At 41.3% G+C, this 20,750-nt stretch overlaps 1 protein-coding gene across 1 annotated transcript in view; it reads left to right on the top strand.

The window, feature by feature from the left end:
- The window catches only part of GLG1 (golgi glycoprotein 1), an 86,933-nt gene that overhangs the window by 20,193 nt on the left and 45,990 nt on the right, over positions 1-20,750 (top strand). Inside the window, exon 2 of the mRNA XM_055726540.1 lies at positions 19,152-19,184. Within this exon, the coding sequence (XP_055582515.1) occupies positions 19,152-19,184 (33 nt within the window). The remainder of the gene's footprint in view (positions 1-19,151; positions 19,185-20,750) is intronic.

The following is a 20,750-nucleotide window of genomic DNA, read 5'->3' as shown; positions in this document are numbered from 1 at the left end:
TTGAAATCATGGGGTTATTGGCTGGTAACTTCAAGTGATCAATCTTGGAAGTTCTGGAGAAAATGAATTCTCAGAAGTTGAGGTGCTGGTGAGTCTCATATATGACAATCGGCAGCAATAATTCAGTTTTATTAGACTTGGCAATGTAAGAGCCCTAAAACTAAGCTGAAGGGGCATTTGATTTAAGCATAATACTATAGATTGGTATATAAAAGAAGGTTCAAAGAGGAAAGGATGCTACAGAGTGCATTTCCAGGTAGTTAAAACACCCATAACACCTTTTCTGCTGCCTCCTCTCTTCTTAAACCTGCTACTGCCAGTGAATGTGACTGCGAAGCAGAGTGAAGAAACATGCAGGCTTGAGAGCTGCACAAATTTAACTAGTTGATAAGCTTTCTCTCTGGCATAGTTTACCTGTGCTTTTCTTTCAGACTTAATTCTGTTTAACTTTGTATGGTGGTAAAAGGAGGTTTTCTAGTGAGAAGAATTTGTCATTGTTTTCTCTAGTGTTGCTCAGACTTGCTGATTTGTTTTGCAAGTCTCAAAAGATGTCTGATATTAAACCAGATCTAGTGATCTGAGATATGAATGTATTGAAATGGATGCTCTCAGTCAACAGAAGGAGCACCTTGATTTACAGTGAACTTCTGGGTTGCTCACAGACCGATGGGAATGTGCTTAAAAGGGATATAGACTTCATGGAAATGCTTCGTTGTCCTTGCTAGTCAATACAGAAAGGTTGTCTGGTGCAATTTTCTGGTGACCTGTTTCTAATTAACATGCAAATTAACTGCTTGGTGCTGGAGATCAGGAGTGCAAATACTGAGTCCTAATATGTGTTAGGCTAGGAAATCCCCAGCATCTGTTAAAACTCCAGTGCTGTCTACCACCTTGTGTTTGCTGCTGCCATTTGCAGAGTGGTTCCCTCTGGAGGAAGATAGCTACTTGCAACCTGCTATCAAATGGCTCCTTTGTCTCACTTTAAAGAGAATGGTGTTTAATTTTGTGATGTTGCCCCTTGCAGGGAGTCATTTGGGTGCATTTACAGCCTGGTGCACCAAAACGGGCTGTCAGGAAAATGGGCAAGATGTGCTACTTTATGAAACACTGCAATTCTTCCAGAGAAATATTTGAAGCAACTTAACTTCTTTGTAGTAGTGTTACAAATGCCAACTAAATGAAGAAATTAGCATATTTATTAATGCTTGTCATCATGTAAAATTTAGTTTTTCATTAACTACTACTCCTGTTTGTATTTAGAAGGCAGCTCTGATCTAACAGGCAGAGATGATTAATTTAATAAAGGTCTGGTCAAGAAGTGAGATTGTACCTATGTCCTTGAGGAATCTGCTTATTTTGGAGTCACAAAACATCTTTGCTTTTCAGCATTTTTGTGCCAAAAGTCCCTATTACCAATGATTGTAACCGCTGATTTAGTAATGCATTTTGGCACAAGCTGTATAAGGTATAATGAAACCCCACTTGATTTTCGTATCATGGCTTGTTTTTGGTGCTGGCAATTAAGAGAAAGATCTTTTGTGCAAACTGAGCAAATTTGAAATGGAAAAAATGAAGCAAGTAAGTGCTCAAAAGCTCTTTTCTTCAAAATGCAACTGAGACAGGCTTTGTAAGAGAATTATATTGAAACCTCAAACTGTCAGCAAAATTGGGTCTCTTTTAAAGGGAAAAAATGACTTTTAGTTGTGTAAGTTGGTTCAAAGAGTTAATAACCAAATGCTTTGGTTGCAGGCAGGCTCAGCTGTCTCTTGGGTTCTTGAGGTATGTAGTCACCCACTGCACTGGGAGCTGGCTCTAGCAAAGGCAGTGGGAGTGTGTGTGGTCAGTCCTAACCTGCTCCTTTCTAAATGATGCTAAACTGCACCAGTGAAGGGGGCTGGAAGTGAATCTGCCTGAAATTTTATGCTAACAAGGCTGGGGCAGTGTAGTAACAAAACTAATTTTCAAAAAAATCGTAGCACAAATTAGCATGGAGGCTGTTAATGAGCCTAAGTAAGGAAAGATTTCTGAAAAACCAGCATGAATAACTTTTAAATTCAGAGGTGTTCTTGCATAGACTGTACTTAATTTCTTTTTTTTTTTTTTTTTTACCCCAGAAGATACTGTAAATCTGCCTTACGAGAATTAAAGCATTTTGGCCAAGTGCCTATCAGCACCTTAGGTTACGGTGCTGCTGGGTAAAGCCTGGATGCTGCACAACTTTCCTGGCTTTCCTGTCTTTACAGTGTAAAGCTTCACTCTGCTAATCCTACTTCCACCGAAACTTTAAATAGAAAATGGGGAAGTAGGATCAAGTCTTAAGTTTGAATAATTGATGGATTAACTCAGATTTGCTTATCTTGAAGGGCAGTAAGAACTGGTTTCTAGCGGTGAGCCCCACCTGTTTTAGTAAGATCGTGCTTGTTCTGACAAGGTTTCCCACTGTACAGCAGTCATTCAAGGAGGCAGTCTTCCAGAAATGTGTGGGAAACTGCCTGGGTGTTTTAGAGGATGCCTAACTGTAAAAAGTCAGCAAACCTAGTGCCAAGTCTGTGCAATTGCTTGCTCTGGTTTTGAAGCAATGTGTAGGGAAACTTGCTATTCCAAATGTTTGATACTTCCATGCAGAATCTCTTCCTCCAGTTCTGAAGTTGGAACTAATCACCTGTGATAACTTGCTGAGATGAAAATATCAGAGTTACTGTTTATCTCCCTAGACCAGACAAGTAGTGTTGCACCCACCTCTCCCTTCCCTAAAAGCAATGTGCAATTAGTCTTGGTTTGCAGAAGCAATTTTTATTTGTGTAGCTGCTATTGCTGTGGATGCAGTGTTCAGCAGGTTATGTTGTTTAGCTCTTCAGGAATGGGAAGGCTGGGATCATTCAAGGACTGTTCACTGGAAGACCCAAGAGAAGAATATATGCTTTAATAATACATTTTCTTCCCATTTTGAGTCTCAAGAACAAGCTGAACAACTGTGTTTTCTGAAGACTGTTGTCTTGTGCAGTAACAGTTACTTGAGGACACAGGACCCGTCATCACTGAAACAGGGTAGCTTCACTTGTACTCTGAGCAGCAGCTTTGCAAGTTCAAATGGGCAGAAGCCTTCTATATCTTAAATTACTTTTGAATGTGTGAATCTGTGGGAAACTACAGTGCTAGTGCTTGTGGTAACAAGCCTGGGAGCTTAGTCAGAGCAAACCAGCCTTTCTCACAGCGGTTTGAGTTGGATTTGGTGCATGGGCTTCCTTCTGGTTGTTGCACATCTCTAACAATTTGGTACTAGGTTTGCAAGGCTTAGGCTCTAAAATATAATTACAAATGTAACTGATAAGGAACATATTAACTTATTTGATTGTGGGGTTTTTTTGAGAAATGTAGTAGTACATCTATCACAGGAATGTGTGTGCAGTACAGTGAAGACTTTAGAATAAGTCCTAAGATTTCCTGATATTAATTCCTGTAATTCACTCTAATTTCTCATCCAGTTTGCCTGAAGAATTGGCAGCCACTTTGGCACAGTGGGATTTTTTTTTATTAATAAAAAAGACTCTTTTGAGTCAGCCAAGCTGTTCTGTCAGCCCGCAAATGTACCTTGCGGGTTTGTGCCCTTGTGTGGTTTCTTATGGTAAGAGCTCCTCCCAGGGTTTCAGATTATCAATCTCACTGGTCCTGTAGAGAAGAGAATATAGAGATTTTTTGCTGGCTTCTCCTGCTTTCAGGTTGACCTGAACCTGGGGATCGGTTTTGAGGGAGCAGGTCCATGATAGCTCAGGTTGACCTAAGGTAAACTGGCACCTAGAGGAAGGATAAATGCAATCCTTCCCTCTAGCACCAGGATGCTGTTGTGAGTGGCTTTGGCTCAGTGGAAAGCAGGAAAACCTGAAAAAATCTGATGTGTAATACAGATGCAATGCAAAGCTGTATTTCACTGAGAAGGGTTAGATGGACATTTAATTGTATTTGCCCTCTGTTCATCGTGGTAATGAACCTTCTATTGCTCCCTGCTAAATGCAGGCGACAGTGAAATGTCAGTGCTTCAGCGGCTTGAGAGGTGTGAAGACAATACACTTGCCTAAATGGGGATTCTTTGCAGTACAGTTATACCACCTTAGTTAATGTGTAATACTTAATGAGTGTTTTATTTTGGAGTTGTTTTAGGATTTGTCTTGGAAAAAGGATGACCTAAAAGAGGGTAAGTGTCTTGTGCAGAAATAGATGAAAATTAAAGTTATTCCACAGTATCTTCTCTTCTTGATCTCTGTGTTAAGGCTAGTTTGGTAATTTGCTAGATTAGCCATTATAAAAATACCCTTGTTAATCTGGTTGCCTTGGGTAATGTGATAGATGCTGTGTTATAGTTCAAAATGCAAACCTGAATTCACTAAATTCAATTTTTCAGGCTTCAGGAAGCCTGAAAATGTTACTTTGGGAATGCCTGGCCTGTGATTCAATGAAAATTGTCTGAATGTGGCAGTTCTTAATTTATGCTTAAGGCTTTTATGTCCTTGCTTCTTGTTTTCGAGGGCAATGAGGATGGAGGTAATACATTGCTACACCCTCTGCATCGCCTGGGCAAAGAGCAGTAAACCACTTGTTTTGGTGCCAAGCCTAGCACTCACCATGAGCTACATATTTCAAAATGTAGCTGATAAAAATGCACACAAAGGAAAAAAAAAATCTAAGTGACCTTTACGTGTCCCTTTCAGCACAAACTATGATCTTGCTCTTGCTGTGTAAGTTGTCTCTTTCTTATTGTGCCATCAATGAGTTCAAACATAGTTTATAGAAAACTGTGTACAATAACTTTCCATTAATTGTCAGGTTGGAAAACCCCTATGGATTGCATCTGAATGCCACAAATAGTTGCTGGAGAAGATTTTGCTCTTGAGTTCCCAGTCTGCTCTCATTTTCTAGATGCGTCAAACTCCTGTTGTGTCACATTTGGGCTCTTACCCAGATGACGGCACTGGAGCTTTGAATGCTCATTTTCAGTATATATTTTGCTAAGATTTTATTTTCACTAAAAAAAGGAAATAATAAATCAGTATGCATCTCACAAGATGTAGTAACAGTTGCTACTGTGCCAGGTTTTCTTCCTTCATGCACACACCTACCAGGGATGCTCCTGCCCCTCAGTGTTGCTTGGAAATACCTAACTTGTTTCTGGAGATCTTTTTGATGCATCTAATGCCTCTGGTATTCTGGGTGTAATCTTTCATTAAGAATTGTCATGGGACAATTGTATCTCCAGCATCTTCTCTACTCTGTATTGTATGGTAACCCTAAAATGCACAGATAAATTACTTGGTAACCTGATGGGTAATTTTTTTAAGTTTTCCTTTTGTATGGAGATGGACAAGTTTTTTCACCCAGTAGAGTTAATTCTCGCCCTGAGCAAGAACTCTTCAAGGCTACTCAAAGATACTGAGGGAAACCAAAACAGGTGGTTTTGGTTGGAATGTTGACCTGTGCTTAAAGCATTCAGATCTCACCTTGTTGTTGCACTACCCCAACATTTTTTTCTTATCATTCAGATAAAAATCTGCATGCAAGGGATTTGAACACTCCACTGGGTGGAAAACTGTTTACCTGAGGGTACTGCTGTCAGCTTTTCACCTGAATGTCCCCAGAAGTATGCCACTGCCTTTTTGTGGACATGCAAACCACATCTGTGTACCTGTGCCACTTGGATAAGAACAGATCGGACTCTTAGTCCTATTCTCAAGTGTTATCTGTTGGGGAAAACATGTTTATTCTGCTTATTAGTTGGGACAAAAGAATCTCCTTATTTTATCAGGTTCTGCAGTGAGGACTGTCTGGGCTCTGTCATCAGCATACTGGAAGTAATCCTAAAAATTAGGTATTCCCTGTTGGGCATTTCCATGCCTGTAGAGATGTGAGATTTGTAACTTCATGTTTATTTCTTCAGCCACAACTGGGCTTCAGGTGGTGGGAAAGCCTTGCCTTAGTGTGTAGCTTCAAACAGTTTAATAGTGCATAACTATTAATAATATATTATATTTAATAATTATATATAAATATATAATTGAGACCACCACCATTGACCGACCAGAGATTGAATAAAGTATTTTCTATCAAATGGCAGTTGTTACTTAATAAATACTTAAACTCTGAAGTTCTCTTTTAGATACAATCGAAAATTCAAGTTACAGCAGGAAGGTGTAGTGCTGCCTGTGTACTTTCCTGCAGCCCTTCCAGCCTCCCCTGGCTGGAGCAGGTGACTGACTGGCTTTTAGGTCTGTATTCCTGAGCCTTGTAATTGTTTTTGCTGTTTGTCAGAAATAATCTGGAGGAAGAATAACCAGCTGTTTCTAGAGCAGTTGAATTGTTGATTAAATTCCTGTGTTTTGACAGGTGAGAACAGTTCAGCAGTGGTATTGGTGGTGGTACTGCACAGTGGCATGCTGTGTGTTTGTACAGAGCTATCTGCAGCAGTGGTGTAGCATGGCTGTGACTAGCTTACTGCTTTTCTTGTCTCTCTCTCCCTCCCCCGTTATTTTCTCTCTGTCGTTATTAGCAGAGAAGCTGTAGGTGTGTTTCGTCTTTTTAATTGCAGCTTGTCTTTATTCATAGCTTTTTAAGTAGGAGTTATGGAAACAGTAATTGGAAGGATTTTCGGGCAGGTGTCTGGCGCTTCTGCATACCAGTAAGATATCTTTCTACGAACATTGCTTTCCAGAAAACTCTTCAAGCTCACTTTTAAAATACATCATCAAACGTCTTTTTTTTGAAGTTACTCATCTGTGCGAAACTAGTCAGCTATAATTTCTTTGTCTGCCTTAGGGGAAACTGTTACTGATCTGGCTGCTTACTGTGGTATCATTTTATATCCTCTGAATTACCATTGTGGTCAGAATTTTCAAGCAAAATGCTTGGCTTGGCTTAACAGCTCTATATAGCTATTGAGCTGAGCAGTTCAAGCTGAAAAACCTTAGTGCTTTTTCGAAAGGAGCTGTCAAAAATACAAAATGCATCAGAAGGCAAGCTTCTATGGCAGAGAAGACCAGTACCTATGGAGAAGTGTGCTGCAGCTCAGTACCCCAGGCTTCTCCTGGGAACAAGGTTAATTTAAAATTGTATCTAAGCTCGTGAGGAAGTGCAGAGCTTAAATATGAAGATGTATGTACAGTTTTCTTAGTTTTAATCCTTGAATCAGTGTGGTGAACTGGAGAAAGGTACTTGGTTTGGTCCTGTCACAGGGCTTTTGTTTTCATGTGTGAAGGCAAGCAGAATTTTTATTTGGTGGTTTGTTACTAATCCCATGGAAACCTTGCCTTAGCACTTGACTGTAAAGTCTCGTGTTGATTTTTCTGTTGAACAAAATCCAAGTGATTTTATCCAGGGTTAAAATAAACATTAGAGCTTGCTTTTCTTCCAGTTATATAAAGAAAACATTATGATTCATCCAGGTGAAAAGTTCTGTGGTTGTGTACAATACCACGCTGGTCCTGTGCTTTTGAAGAAATTAGGCCCAAGCAAAGGAGGAAACAAATGCATTTAAAGTAGTCTGTGTTTTATATCTAGTCTCTTGTGGCTTTCATCTGCCTTTCCCCTGTATTCTGTACACAGATTCCTAAATAGCCCGAGTGGTGTGCTGTGAATCAGGCCTGCCAGTGGGTTGATGACTCATTTCCTTATTGGTGCAGATGTGTATAGTAAATGTTTCTGGATAACTCTTTATATGAAATGCAGCTCCCCTGTGAGAAATGAACAGGCAGCAATCACTTCCATTCGGTGTGCACAAAAACTTGGTCCTGAAGAAAAGCTCAAATAGCTTTTCTCGCTGAAGACTGCACAGTTAGCTCGTAGCAAAGGGTAAGTCTTGGGAACTGCTGTGTGATACTGTTTTAGGTTTTTTTGATTAATTTTTTTATCTTGCTTCTCTGTCAGGTTTAAAAACAAGCTGCTGTTTTTACCAGCACCATTCTTTAGACAAATGTTCTAAGTATTTAATCAAGTATGTTATGCTTTTCAGTAAGACTTCTTTTGAATGGCATGCTCCTGCCTTTTGGCCAAGCAGGGGTGAAGTGCTACTATATTTTTCACATCAGTAAAGGCATTAACGCCATAGGTTTGATGAAAATATGGTTCATACACTTGTGCATATAAAATCTAAGTGTGTGTTGCTGAAGTATACCAGAGATAAGGTAGTAAGCCAAACCAAAATGCATTAGCCATGCTGCATTGCATGAGCCTCCAAGGAGAAAAATGGTATTTCTGATCTGGTGCTGAGGTCTGCGAGTGGGAGCTGTACCTAGCAGCTCTGGCCTGAGTCACTGTGCCTGGCTGCTTTTACTTGCAAGACATTTATTAACTTGGTTCAATGTTGTGATGTATAATCTGTCTGAATGCAGAATGCCTAATGATGTTGTGAATCAGCTGATTTCATCTTGTCTTTCTGGTCTTTTCCTTTTTCTTGTCATGGCTCTTACGAAAGGAGAACCAGACGCTAGGGAAATCAATTTACCACAACAATATGTGTGGCTCCCAGGCAGATTGATTTAAGTAAGCAAGAAGCTTAGATTTGAATAATTTCAGTCGTGCTTGAACACTCCAGTAATTTTTCTAGAGCTTTCTGGTCTGGTGATACTATTTTGCAGCTAATTTTAGCTTTTATTGCTAAGCTTGGTATGTTTCCTGATGAAATTGATACTATCTGTAATTATTTAAATGCTTGCATCTTAATGTTTCTATCTTTTTTAATAATGCTTAAAAATGGCAAGACATTATCTACTGAATTACTTATCCACGCTTCAAGCTGCTTTTGGATAGAAATGGAAACTTAATTAAAATGCAGAAGATGAGTATTGTTAAAGTAGAACTGAAGTGTTCAACTTCAATATTGGATCAGTACAGTTGTTTTACATGGAAAATTTGTTGATATATCAGCCTAGCTTTCCTGGTCATTATGACCTTTGAGACTTGAGAATAAGTGATTATTTTTTTTTTTCTTTTTAATGATTAGAAAAAATTTCTTTTTTTTTTTTAGTTCAGTGCCTCAGTGTCAAGGTATTGAAGTGAATGCAGTTCTAATTGAGAACCCATCTTGTCTGCACGTGTAGAAAAGGCTTGTTTATCACAAGTTTGTGACTAGTTCCTGGAGGAGGAAAGGAAAGTTTTGCCATGGCAGCGTGTTAGCAGGTTCCTGAGCTGTGTAGCGATGGCTTCAAGAGCAGAAGCACCCACTGTGGGTTTCCTGTCACACAGCAGTTCTGTGACGTGATTTCACCAGCATCCTTGTGAATTCTGAATTTCATTGCCAGTCTTACTGCTTGATGGTACCATCCATCAGATGGACTTGGTGGTTGTTTTGGTTCTTTGGAGTGTGAGGAGAGAGGACTCAAATTCTGGCTGCTTGCATGCACTTGAATTTCTTCAGTTTCTTGGTCAGAAAGACTGGTGGTGGGTACCTCTTTGTGACTAAGGCTTTGGTTGGCTTATCCTGACTGGTGTTTTTTTGGCTGACCCAGATTGCATGTAACCATAATTCATGTTTCTGGGGAGAACTGCAAAACAATTAACTAGAGCTGTTTAATTGTGAGCATTAACAAGATGGGTGCCCTACTGGGCCACCCTAGAGAAAGTTTTGAAACTTACTGTTGAGTGCCTTGTAACTTTTTTTTTAGAAAGGATATAAAATTGATGGTAGATTGTTAGATGGGCAGCACAGCTCAATGTTGCCTTTTGAAGCACAGGGTAGTGTAGGGAGCAGGGGTTCTTCTCAACATGTCTCACAGGCAGCCCTACCCATATGGGAGGGACTTGAAATGGAAGCTGTGCTGTTTCTAGGACTCCCTAAAAATAGCCTACAGAGTTTTGCTGCTGAGTTCATTGGGTGATGGTAAGAATCCAGCAAAACGGATCTCATGGGGGAAACTCATACAGGGCTGGTGAAGTCCTCTGGACTGCTGAGGCAATGTCCTAATTCTTTGTTGCAGAGTGATGCTGCTTGCAAGTTGCCGTTGTGGGCTGTTTTGTAGACCTTAATATGTGTTAACACTTTGCTTATTTGCACGTATTCCCACTGTGTTACAAAGGCAGTGCTGTTCCTTAAGTGAATTTATAGCAGCCTGTCTCTGTGACTTTTGCCTCACTAGTGTAATGGGATGTGCTATTTTGAATAACCAGAAAGTTATCAACAGAGAAATTTCTTTGAGAAGAATTGAAGAATGAATAATGTAGCAAGTCCAGCTTTTTTTCTGACACTGGCTGATCTTTTGAAGTGTTTTAAAATCTAGACATCTGGCCCCTGTAAGTGGTGTCAAGTCAAGAGCTTGCGTGCAGCATGGCTCTTCTCAGCTCCTGTGTTATGTTTGACATAATGAACTTACACTGCAATGTGTCCTAACAGTGTTTTAATTGCTGTCACCCTAGCACCAGGGAGCCTCAGGTCACCATTGGGTTTTCCCGGCAGCTGTGAGGTACCTACAGCTTTTTCAGTGAGCTTGTGGGTGTTGTAATGGAGAAAGAGAGGATGGATGCAGCCGAGGAGAGGATGGTGGCTGAGCATGGTCATCAAGCATTTGTTGTAGGGTTTTTTGCGTGTTTTGAACAGTACTGTGATAAAATTGCCACATACAGGGCATGATAAAGCTGGTGGTTGTGGTTAATGCTGAAGCGTGAGAAGAACCGAAATGGTTATTTTACCAAAGCAGGGAGTTGCCTAGCTCAGGGCTCTTGTTTTTCACCTGCCTCTTACTGTGGGGAAGAAGCAAGTGATATATTGGGGCCCTGCAGATCTTCTGAAGAAAATGCCAATGTTTTATTTCAAATCCTGCTGTTAGAAGCGGCTGAAGGCTGCCTGTGCTAAGGCTGCTCTTGCTTTTGAGGGAGACTTCATTATGCTTCATCTCTCAGGAAGGTGGCTAGACTGACAGGCGAGGTCCAGGAGACTTTGTGCTTTCAGAAAATCTCTTGCAGGGTAATAGCACTGCAAAGCTGGCATGTGGGGTCCCTTGGTACATCTCCCCACCTTTTAGCAAGGTAACAGGAGCTTGCTGAATATTGCATGGGAATTCAGGAGGATATAAGCCATGCGGAAAGCTAAAATAGTCCTTTTCTTATAACAGTGAGGAACTAGTGCCTGGTGTTGTGCAAGTCCTTTTGCACGCCTGTTTGTCCATGTATAATGTCCAGCACTTTTTGGAAGTGCTGATGTTAAATCTGCTTGTGCCTCCATTGCTCTGATTTGAAATGCTGTCAGCTGTGATAGAGGTAACTCCATGTTTATTTTTTCTCTCCCCTTAAAAAACTGGGGCAGGTGGGGGGAAGAGTAGGACTCTTGCCACTGTCCTGAAGGAAGGAGGGAAGACTAAAATAAAATAGTTCTTGTGGTTTGTGGTTAAGGCTGATGTGGCTTGAGGTATTTGATTTTTATTGCTTCTAAATAGAATAGCTGGCAGGAGTTAAAAATAGCTGAGTCTGCTTCCCACCTGTTTGGATGCTCTCTTATTTTGGTTCAGAGGTGGAATGTGTGAATGTAAATCATCAGGATTAAAGCAGTGCTGCTGGTGTGGCTGAGCAATGGGCACAAGATGCTTATTGGCCTTGGTGAGGCTAAGCTCCCTGATTGATGTGACACATGTGCCTTGTTCAAAGAGCAGGAAGAAACTGCTCCTGGGGAACGATCTTTGGGAGTGCTGTATGGCTTTCAGTTGGAAAATTGGAGTCATGAGCCCATGTGTTGAATAACAAAGACAAATATGAATATTGGCTGGCAGAGTGTTTAGAGCATTGTTCTGTTTATGCTGAATGAAGCAAGAGCCCTTGGAGGAGGAGCCTGGTAGCAGTTAGAGATACTATCCAGTACATGAGCAACTGTAGTGTAATGAAGCTGCTTGCAAGTGGGGAGTGTTGGAGCTCGATTGCTTTGCTTTGCAGCATAACACTTCATTAAATTGTGAGAGTGGGGAGATGAGTAAGCAACGTGTGCTCTGAAACCTGTGCTGGAGTACTGTGCTTCTCAGGTCCCTTGGGACACAGAGCTTTTGGTATGAATGTTTTTCTCAGCTTCTGTACAAAGTTGATGTGGTAAGGATTTCTCTTATTTCCAGGCCATGTACATCCAAAACATTATTTTTTGAGTAGCAGAACATAGGACGATGGGCTCCCCTTGGGAGACGGGGGCTCTAGCACACCACCTACAACAGCATTTTTTGTGTAAAACTGCATCTTGCTTGTGAACTGTTCATGGCTTTTTTGAAGCTTTCTGTAAAGTTAAGCTCAACCTGTGGTACTATAGAGTACATACAGAGACTTCACATCTTCTGTTGAAGACAAGTAATGAAATTTTGACTTGGAAAGGATGAATGTATTTCATAAAAGCTTTTTCATTAGCTGTTGCACTGAAATAATTTGTTGGGGCTTCCATTCTGTTATTCACGTATTTCTCGGCAGCATCCCCCAGCAGATGCTCTACAGTACTGCAGAAACCCATACTGTCAATTTTTACCTGTCTACTGGAATAGTAGCTTCAGTTATTTGGGGATATTTCTAGTTGGGGTTAAGGCAGAGAGTGAGTTGTCCAGGAAGGTAGTTTGAGAGTTAGATTGTCTTGGTGTAGCTTAAATAGATGTGTGGGATGACTGATGCTGCAGGTAGAGATGCTGCTGTACTTTCCCAATGATCTGCCTGATGCTGGTGGGATTCAATATCATAAGTCCATTTGTACTGGCCCAGCAGAAAATGCTAAAATGTTGAACAACTTTTCTGTTGATTTGCTGAGTTTTGGACTCTGCCATGAGCAGGAGCCAGCAGCAGAGGCCAAGAAGACGGCAGATTTCCACCCTCGGTGGGATATTGGATTGGTTAAGCGATCTGCTGTGGTTTCACCCTCCTGGCTTTGTCTAATAGCTCGCCTTCTGCTTTCATCCTCTGTGTGACACTACCAGCATCATTGCATGCCTTTTGGTCTCTTAGGTTTTTAGCCAGTGTTGTGAGAGCTTTCCAGGAGCAAATCCTGAAACCTCCTGGCTGGATCTGCAGCTCAGTGTAGGTGCTGTGCTTAGCAGGAAAGCTCTGTTGTGGAGGAGTGTTACGGGAAACACTGTATCTGGTAGCAGTGCTGCCAAACTTCTGTGGCAAGCATAATTTCAGGGTCTGTCTCACTCTGTGATGCATTGGGACTGGCTGGAAAGCCTCCAAGAGAAGGAAGAGAGGGGACTAAGGGAAGAACAAATGAACATCTGGGGCAAATTTGCTTTGGTCGTGCTGACCGTTAGAACGTGGTCTGATGCGTGGATCAGTGTTGAAATGAGAAAGGTCCCTGCTAAGAGGGCTTAAGGCCTTGAGAGTCCCTGGTGCAGGGAGAGGGAAGCAGCAGGGACAAGAATACCATGCATGAGAGGACTGTTTCGCACAGTGCCTGGCACTTCTACCACGGAGCAGCTGTGCAGCTTCCAAGCACCCGCTTTGCACAGGAACAGCTGGCTGGGAGAGAGTAATCTGCTGGTAAGAAATACCCAGCAAAGATATTTGACTTGTTGGATGGATGGAATCGGTGTGTTTCCTTTAATTGCACTGTGATCTGTGGTCGTTTTAGATGCATCAGAACTAAAACTTGAGCATTTTCTGTCATTTTACTGCTTATGGTATTTGCACAGGGAGGGATCTCTGCTGTGGAGAAAAGGCACGCAGCCTGCTGAAGACTTTGCTTAGTGTTAAGCAAATGTGAAACAAGCAAAACATAACAATTACTAAAATTCTGTTGACTACATATCCTTTCCTGTGTAGCTTTGGTAAAACTTGCTATACTTTCGTGGTGTTTGAAGCAGATACTGAACGCTGGATCCTCAAAGTACAAGTGGACAAGGCCCGCTTCATCCTTGCCTCCTTTTTTTCCTTGGCTGCTGGACCAGAAGGGCATACAACATTTTGTGCTGGGGTTTTCTGTTTTTGTTTTGTGATACCTTTTCTGAATGGGCATACTTGTCTTAATGGTATCATACTGATGGAGGATATAAAATGTCAGCATAGGTGGAAAAGTTTGTGGAATCTAGAATTTGGTTAAAACAGTGAAAAACAGTTGCAAAATTTGGTGTGATGTGCTACTTGTGCTTTGTGTGTGGGGGGTGGCTATGTGGGGGGGGTGGCTAAAGAAATTGCTGGTCATGATGATTTGACTTTCATACACCAAGTTCTGTGTATGTTTTGGAGTCAGTTGTTAGGTGTTTGTGTATAACTTGTACTACTAAGTTTGCATAAACTAGGAGTGCCCAACCAATGTGGAAATAATTATTTGGCCAAATGATTTTCGGTGTTGCAGGTTGTGGCTCTCAAGTGGGGCAAAAAATTACTTACGTGAAATAAGCAAAGTATATGGAAGCTTGGAGCTTGGTAACTTGGTGCATGGTATAGGCACAGTACTATGCCTCAAACTGGCTTTTTTCAAAGCATGAATGGTAAGCGTAGAGGTTGGTTTGTTTTTTTTTTTTTTCCTGACATGACAACACTGGGTTTGTTTTTAGTACTGACAGTTCACTGGCATTAGAGAATATTTCAGACTCAGCTTTAACAAGTTTAACTTCCATTGCTCACTAAATGTGTAATTAGATTACGAAGTCTTCTCATCTGTTTTGAACTTAAATTATCGCTATCGCTGGTTTTAACTTTATCACACATGACTCTTTCAAGATTGCAGGATGTGTGAAAATGGTTTACTGTAGCCATATGCTTGTTGGCACAGAACTCCAGGATGTTTCAGTAGATTTGAAGCATGGGTGGTTGTGCGATGTGTGGTTTTTCTACTTTTACAAAAGCTGTGTTGATTCTTGCCTAGACTACTGTATCTGTTCAAGTTTCGACAGATTCTTCTGTGGGATAATTTCCAGCGGTTGCCTCAGGAAGGGATCAGGTTCAGGTTTGCAGGAGTGTGGCTCCCCCAGATGTCTCCTTGAACTCTACCTTGCATCTAGACTGTGCTTTTTTCTGGTGTCGCAAGTCTAGCTAGCTTGATACCTTCCGACTGAAGTGCTGTGGTGTGAGCTTGCTGTCCTGTCTGGGTGTGTTACCTGTGGGAAGGACACAGCTAAGAAGTCGGTTTTCCCTTTATCATCTTGCTTGCTTCCTCATTAGAAGCTCCTGGGTCAGCAGGCCTGCTCTAGTTTCTCTACAGATGCTAGTGATAAATGTGTTTTTTAGGTCAGAGTGGAAAACTTAAATGCTGTGGCAGGGAACCATGAGCTGCCTGTACTGTGTATCCATACGCACTGTGCTCTGTAGCATATTGTATGTGTGACAGTGCAGTAAGCTGGGGAACACCCACAGTCTGGCTGGACTTCTGCCTACCCTCTCTTTCATGGGAAGGTAGCTGATTTAATTACCATACTTTCCTAATTGACTTGTTTGCTCTTTTTGCAATCTGTTCCTGAATTTAGTGAGAGAGCATCTATGGAGTTCCTCCTGTCCTCAAGCCAGTTGCCCAATTGCCTTTTTATTTTGCTGGGTTGCTCACACTGGTTCTTGGTGGTTTTTGCTTGAATGGGCAGGTCCAAAGTCCGTTGTCTTCAATGTCTGAAGATTATCCATAGTTTGTATTTGAAATATGCCCAGTCCTTACTTTTCAGCAAGTGCGCTGCTACTCTTGCCTTAAGAGTAGTGGAAACATCTGCTGTCATCCCCTGTCATCCCCTGTTCTGCTCTAAGGAGGGATTAAATTTGGGGAATAAAGGCACTCATGCAGTTGACTTGAGACTCTTCTATTTGCGTGATATTTGCCAGGGAGCAAAGGAAAGGAAGGTCAAGCAGCTGCTGGTGATTAAAATAGTCTCTGCAGAGTTCTCTCAAGACCTTGAGTTTCATCCACATAGTTGATTAGGATTCTTACCTTGCTTTTCAAAATCCAGTGGTGTGAATTATTTTTTTAGGATGTGATGGAATAAGACCAGATCCAGTCTGTTTTTTTATGCACAGCTGAAAGGGCTCTCACTCAGGCTGTGAGGGTGACAGGAATTGCACCTAGGCAGTGTGCTTTTTACTACATGGTGGCACTGGTTCGTGATACAGCTACAACTAAAGTATTGCTGGGAACCAGCATGATTGTTCATTTCAGCAGCTAAAACACCAGCACCTTGTGCCTCCTTGCGCCTGGGTAGTGGTGGTGGGTTGCTCACTTGCTGTGTAGTTTTGACCTAGTTTTATAGCACTGCTGAAATGGAGATTTAGAAAGGGATGGCTGTCACGGCTTGTTTGTGTGAGTTGAGATCTGGTGGATGAGAACAGGCACTTCTAAACACAACGGTGTTGACGATCTCGTAGCCTGGTGGTGATGTGACTTCATAGAAACCTTTCAAATTTTTCTGTAGAGTTCACAATACTAATGCAGTATGACTTGTGTCTGTTGTATGTGACTGAATGGAAGGAAATGCTTTTTCTGTTCAGGTTTTCTTATAGCTGTACTTGTTCTAAACTCTGCTTTTCCTGGGAGGTAGGAAGTGATGCTCATACCCTGGAATATGAGTGCTAGTGCGTGAAGGAGTTTGGAGAGCTTTTCAGAGAACTGCAAAGGGAGGCAATGTATTCCCACCAAAGCTGCTAAACGGCAAAAGCTTCTGTGAGCCTAGAGGCACATGTACTTTCTGTAAAGTCTGTTTTTAATCCTTCAGTTAGGAGATGTAAGAGGAGTCCTTCTCCCTTGGTAACTGGTGGAATATCCTCCTTGCCATCAGCTTCCTTTCCTCAAATGCCTCGACTAGCATGTGGTGTGGGTCTGGGCTGCTCTCTTTCTTTGCCCCGCCCTTGGGGGTCTCTGAGCATCTGTGTTCCTCAAGCTCACCACGTGGGAATGACGAAATGCAGCTTTTCTTGCTCCTCAGCTTCTCTTAGTTGTAATTTGAAACTTACCTTTTTTTCATGGCTCTTACTACACAAGCATACTGTTCTGAAACTGCTCGTTTAGAAGGTTTCTTGGGTGGCTACGGTGGATAGAGGGCCACAGGCTCCTCAAAGGCAGAACTGGTGTGGGTTACGCTGGGGAGATTTTTCTTCCCCTCCCTCAAACTCAGCCCTTCAGTTTATCAGAGACAAGATAAAAAAGATTACTTTTCTCCTTTTGCTACACTTAAATTAGGAGAAGCCGGTCAGCATTGCCACTGAACCAACCTCTCGTACACTTGCGATAGTAGCTAAAGGATTATTGCCTAGATATTATGCTTTTGCATATTTACATACTGAGCTGTGAATGCATACAGTACTAAAGCTTAGTTCAGGTCCCATTTTACTTCCACTACTCTTCTCAGAATAAGGCTTGATTTCTCAGAGCTGGGGTTTGCTGCAGAGTACAGGGAAAGCTGGTATTTCAATGTGCAGTATTTTAATGCTGTGTATTTCAAGAAAAGCTTGTTTAAGCTTCCCAGGTCAGTGAGAACTGGTCTGTTATCTTCCTGGGCTCATCTTTCCAGAAAAAAAATGAGCTTTAAACTTTGGTGGATCTGAAGCAAAGGTTACTGGGTTGGAGGATGCAAAAATAACTGAAGCAACCAGGATGGGTTTTGAGAGAGTGCTCTCTGGCCCTTAAAATTCTTCTACTTGCAGGATGTGTTAGTAAGTCCTGTCCTCTAGAGGAGAATTACAGCGTTAACCTATATATGTTTATAAACTATCCTTGACGAAAAGACTGAGACAGCAACTTCAGTGGAGGGCATTCTGACTCTCAGCTTTTAAAAATGGTCTTAGTCTAAAACCTCTGTCTGCTGAATAATTAGGATGGGTGCAGAAAATGAAGAAAAAACTACTTGGTAAGTTCATAATAGCGTGGTTCTTAGAGGCTCCTTTAAAATGGTGTAATTTGGATGTCATTTGAGTTTTCAGTTGTGAGGATAACAAACAGGCCTTTTAAAAAGCCAGCCTTTTAAAAAAAGTTGATATCCTGATTTTCAAATTTATGATTACTTTGGGAGGCATGGTTTTAGATGGTGTCAGTCTGACCAAACTGCAATTAATTACTGTGATCCTTCAGGTACTCTTTTGTTTATGTTCTAAGTGGAGAGGTAATTTCTGCCACTTCCTGCTATACAAAATGAAAGTGCTTTAGTTAATAATGGCTGTAATTAGGGACTGGGAAACATTTCCCATGCTCTCTTTTCCTCATAAACTTGTGTTTGTGCTCTCTGAAGCAGCAACAGTGCAAGTGTTGGTGTAACATGTTGTGCAGCAGCAAACTCTTGTACTGAAGAGCTCTTTGGGATGTAGGCTGCTTGCTTCCAAAACTGATGAAATGCTCATTCTCTTATGTCAAATGTCTGAGGCCTAATGTGGTGGTGTCAATGATGTGTTTAAGCTTTGAGTGGTTTTGTGTCTGTGGCTTTTAGGCCATGTCTGGCATCTTAAGTATCAGTGGAAGCAGAGACATTGTGAGTCAGGATTGATTTTTTTCTGTGGGTGTGATGGCCAGGTGATTTTACCCTGCGTTTGTGCTGGTTTGCTATGGAACTGAGATGGATTTGTATGAACTTTTTTCAGGGAGTTCTCCATTGTGGGAGCTACTCAGGCTGGAGGGAGGACAGGATGGTTTGCAGCCAGAGTTCTTTCTGAAGTGGTTCCCTGGGAGAATATAGCAAATGTTTTGAAATGATATACAAATAATGGATGTTACCAGTTTATCATGGTTGAAGGCATAAATCTCAGGGCTGCTTTGAACCAGCCCCTCTGTGTACAGCTGAAAGAAAATACATTGCTTCTCAAATGGGGAATAAGAACACTTCAGTCTGTGGGAGGGAAGCGAGTCCTACCTTTGTCCTTTGGCTGTACACAAGAAACTTTTTTATTTTTCTTTAAACTTTACACCTTTGTTTTCCCACAGCTGCTTTTTTGCCGCTTTAGTTTGGGCAATTGGGTCAAACACAAGCGGATTCATTATGTTTTTGCAGTGTCTACATAAATGCTGCTACTCTTGCGCTGTTTATGTTCTGTAGAGTTAAGACAGCTAAAAGTCTAAAGTACCTGTTATTTCAGTCTTTTTGGTACTTAGATATCACACTTTTTATGCAGCTTTTAAAATTCCTATTGCTTATGTCAAATTGTTTCTTATAATGAAAACAAACTGACAGTGTGTTAGTTTCTGTAAGTTTATACTCTTCTGCATGTTAAGTGCATCTCATGCGTAGTGAACTGACACTCCTTTTTTCTCCTTTCAGCCAGATAATGAAATCTCTTCAGACTGCAATCATGTAAGTATTACTTTTGTTTACTTAGTCTTTAACTATTGCATTTGCACCTTTTATCCCTTATCAACCTTAGATATTTTGCATAGTTTGGTAGCTTGCAAAAGGCCTTAATCAGGACACATTTAGGTTTCCACACTGGCCTATGGAGGAAGAGCACAAGATGACTTCTTTAACTCAGTATAGCCACTGTGATCTTACTGGAGACTTCAGAGTGGAATATATTTAAGAGCTTTATAAAGCGTACTTCTATATCAGAGGATGATAGCAGATGTCTTTCCTATTTTATAGCTGGGGGGTGGTTCCCGTGAGTTACTGGGAGCAATATGATGTGCTCCTTTTGGGAAAGATGTGAGCAGTACTGAATTTAAACTCTTAATTTCAGCTGTTGAAGCCTTCTGTATTACTTTCACAGCTGCTAAATTCTCAGACTTGCTTGGAAAATGCTGTGGGGGTGTGGTATTTAGAGGCAGTTTGAACCACTTGGCTGGTTTTAGAACAGATTCCCTCTCAGCACTGTTTAACAGTGAGCAAACTGTTAGCCAGTTTTCAGGCTGTTGAGCTGACTCTTCAAATCCCAATACTTAAAAAAAAAAAAAAATATTGGAGCTAAGGTTGGTATTAGGTTTCCTTTGGCTTCTCTCATCTGCATTCTGTTAGAATACACAGTGTTATTAATTGTTTGGTTAGCCCTGGATGCAGACAGACAAGTGCATGCCTCAGTGACCATTTTGGTTTCGGATGCTTGAGAAGCTGTATCTTGGTTTATTATTGGAAGATATATTCCAGAAATGAAACCAGCCATGCTGTACAACTATTAATTTCCAACTGTGTTTACAAATTAACCTTTAGCACAGTGCTGCCTGACTTCATTGGCAGCTGTAATTCTCTGTTGTGAGGGTTGGATTGGATGAAGGGCACACGCTTCTGTTTAAATCTTTTTCCTTTTTTTATTTTTGAGAAAGAGAAAACTCCAGTAGTTAAACTGTATCTACCTGACGTTTAAATATGCCTCAGAGATACCTGAATTAAGAAGAAATTGAGAATTCTAGAAATCGAAAGTTGGACCTTTCTATTGCGGGATGAAGTGACAGCATCTCTGCCATAAGGCAGATGTCAGGCTGCTGTGTGGATCATAGAAGCCATTCATGAATAGCAAGTGTGGGCAAAGTCTGAATTTTTCGAGGCAGAAATTGAAGGGAAATGATCAAAAGCTAGACCACAGAGAGAGGCGTCTTGTGTCCAGATGTTTTCTTTGCCCTTCTCTGCAGTCTTTGGTAGTACAACTGCTGATCATCATCTAGGAAAATACTGCCTAGTGCTAAAATCAGGATTTTAAAGCTGTAAGTTTAACCTTCCTTCTGCCTGTGGGAAGATTCCTTTGGTGAGCATCTGATTTGGAGACTCCTCAAAGTTCAAGATTACAGATGCAGAGGTGTATTCTTACGGTGTTGGACCTCATTCTTATTCTTCTGATCCTGGCTGGGAGAGGTCTACAGCATTCTTTGTGAGGACTGGTTCCCCATTTATTCACTTTTTTCTATTAATCCTGTGTATTTACAGCTTACTCCC

The sequence above is a fragment of the Falco cherrug genome, chromosome 14 (assembly GCF_023634085.1).
Source record: "Falco cherrug isolate bFalChe1 chromosome 14, bFalChe1.pri, whole genome shotgun sequence".
NCBI classification, from domain to species: domain Eukaryota; kingdom Metazoa; phylum Chordata; class Aves; order Falconiformes; family Falconidae; genus Falco; species Falco cherrug.
This window is presented reverse-complemented; position numbering and strand designations above follow the sequence as displayed.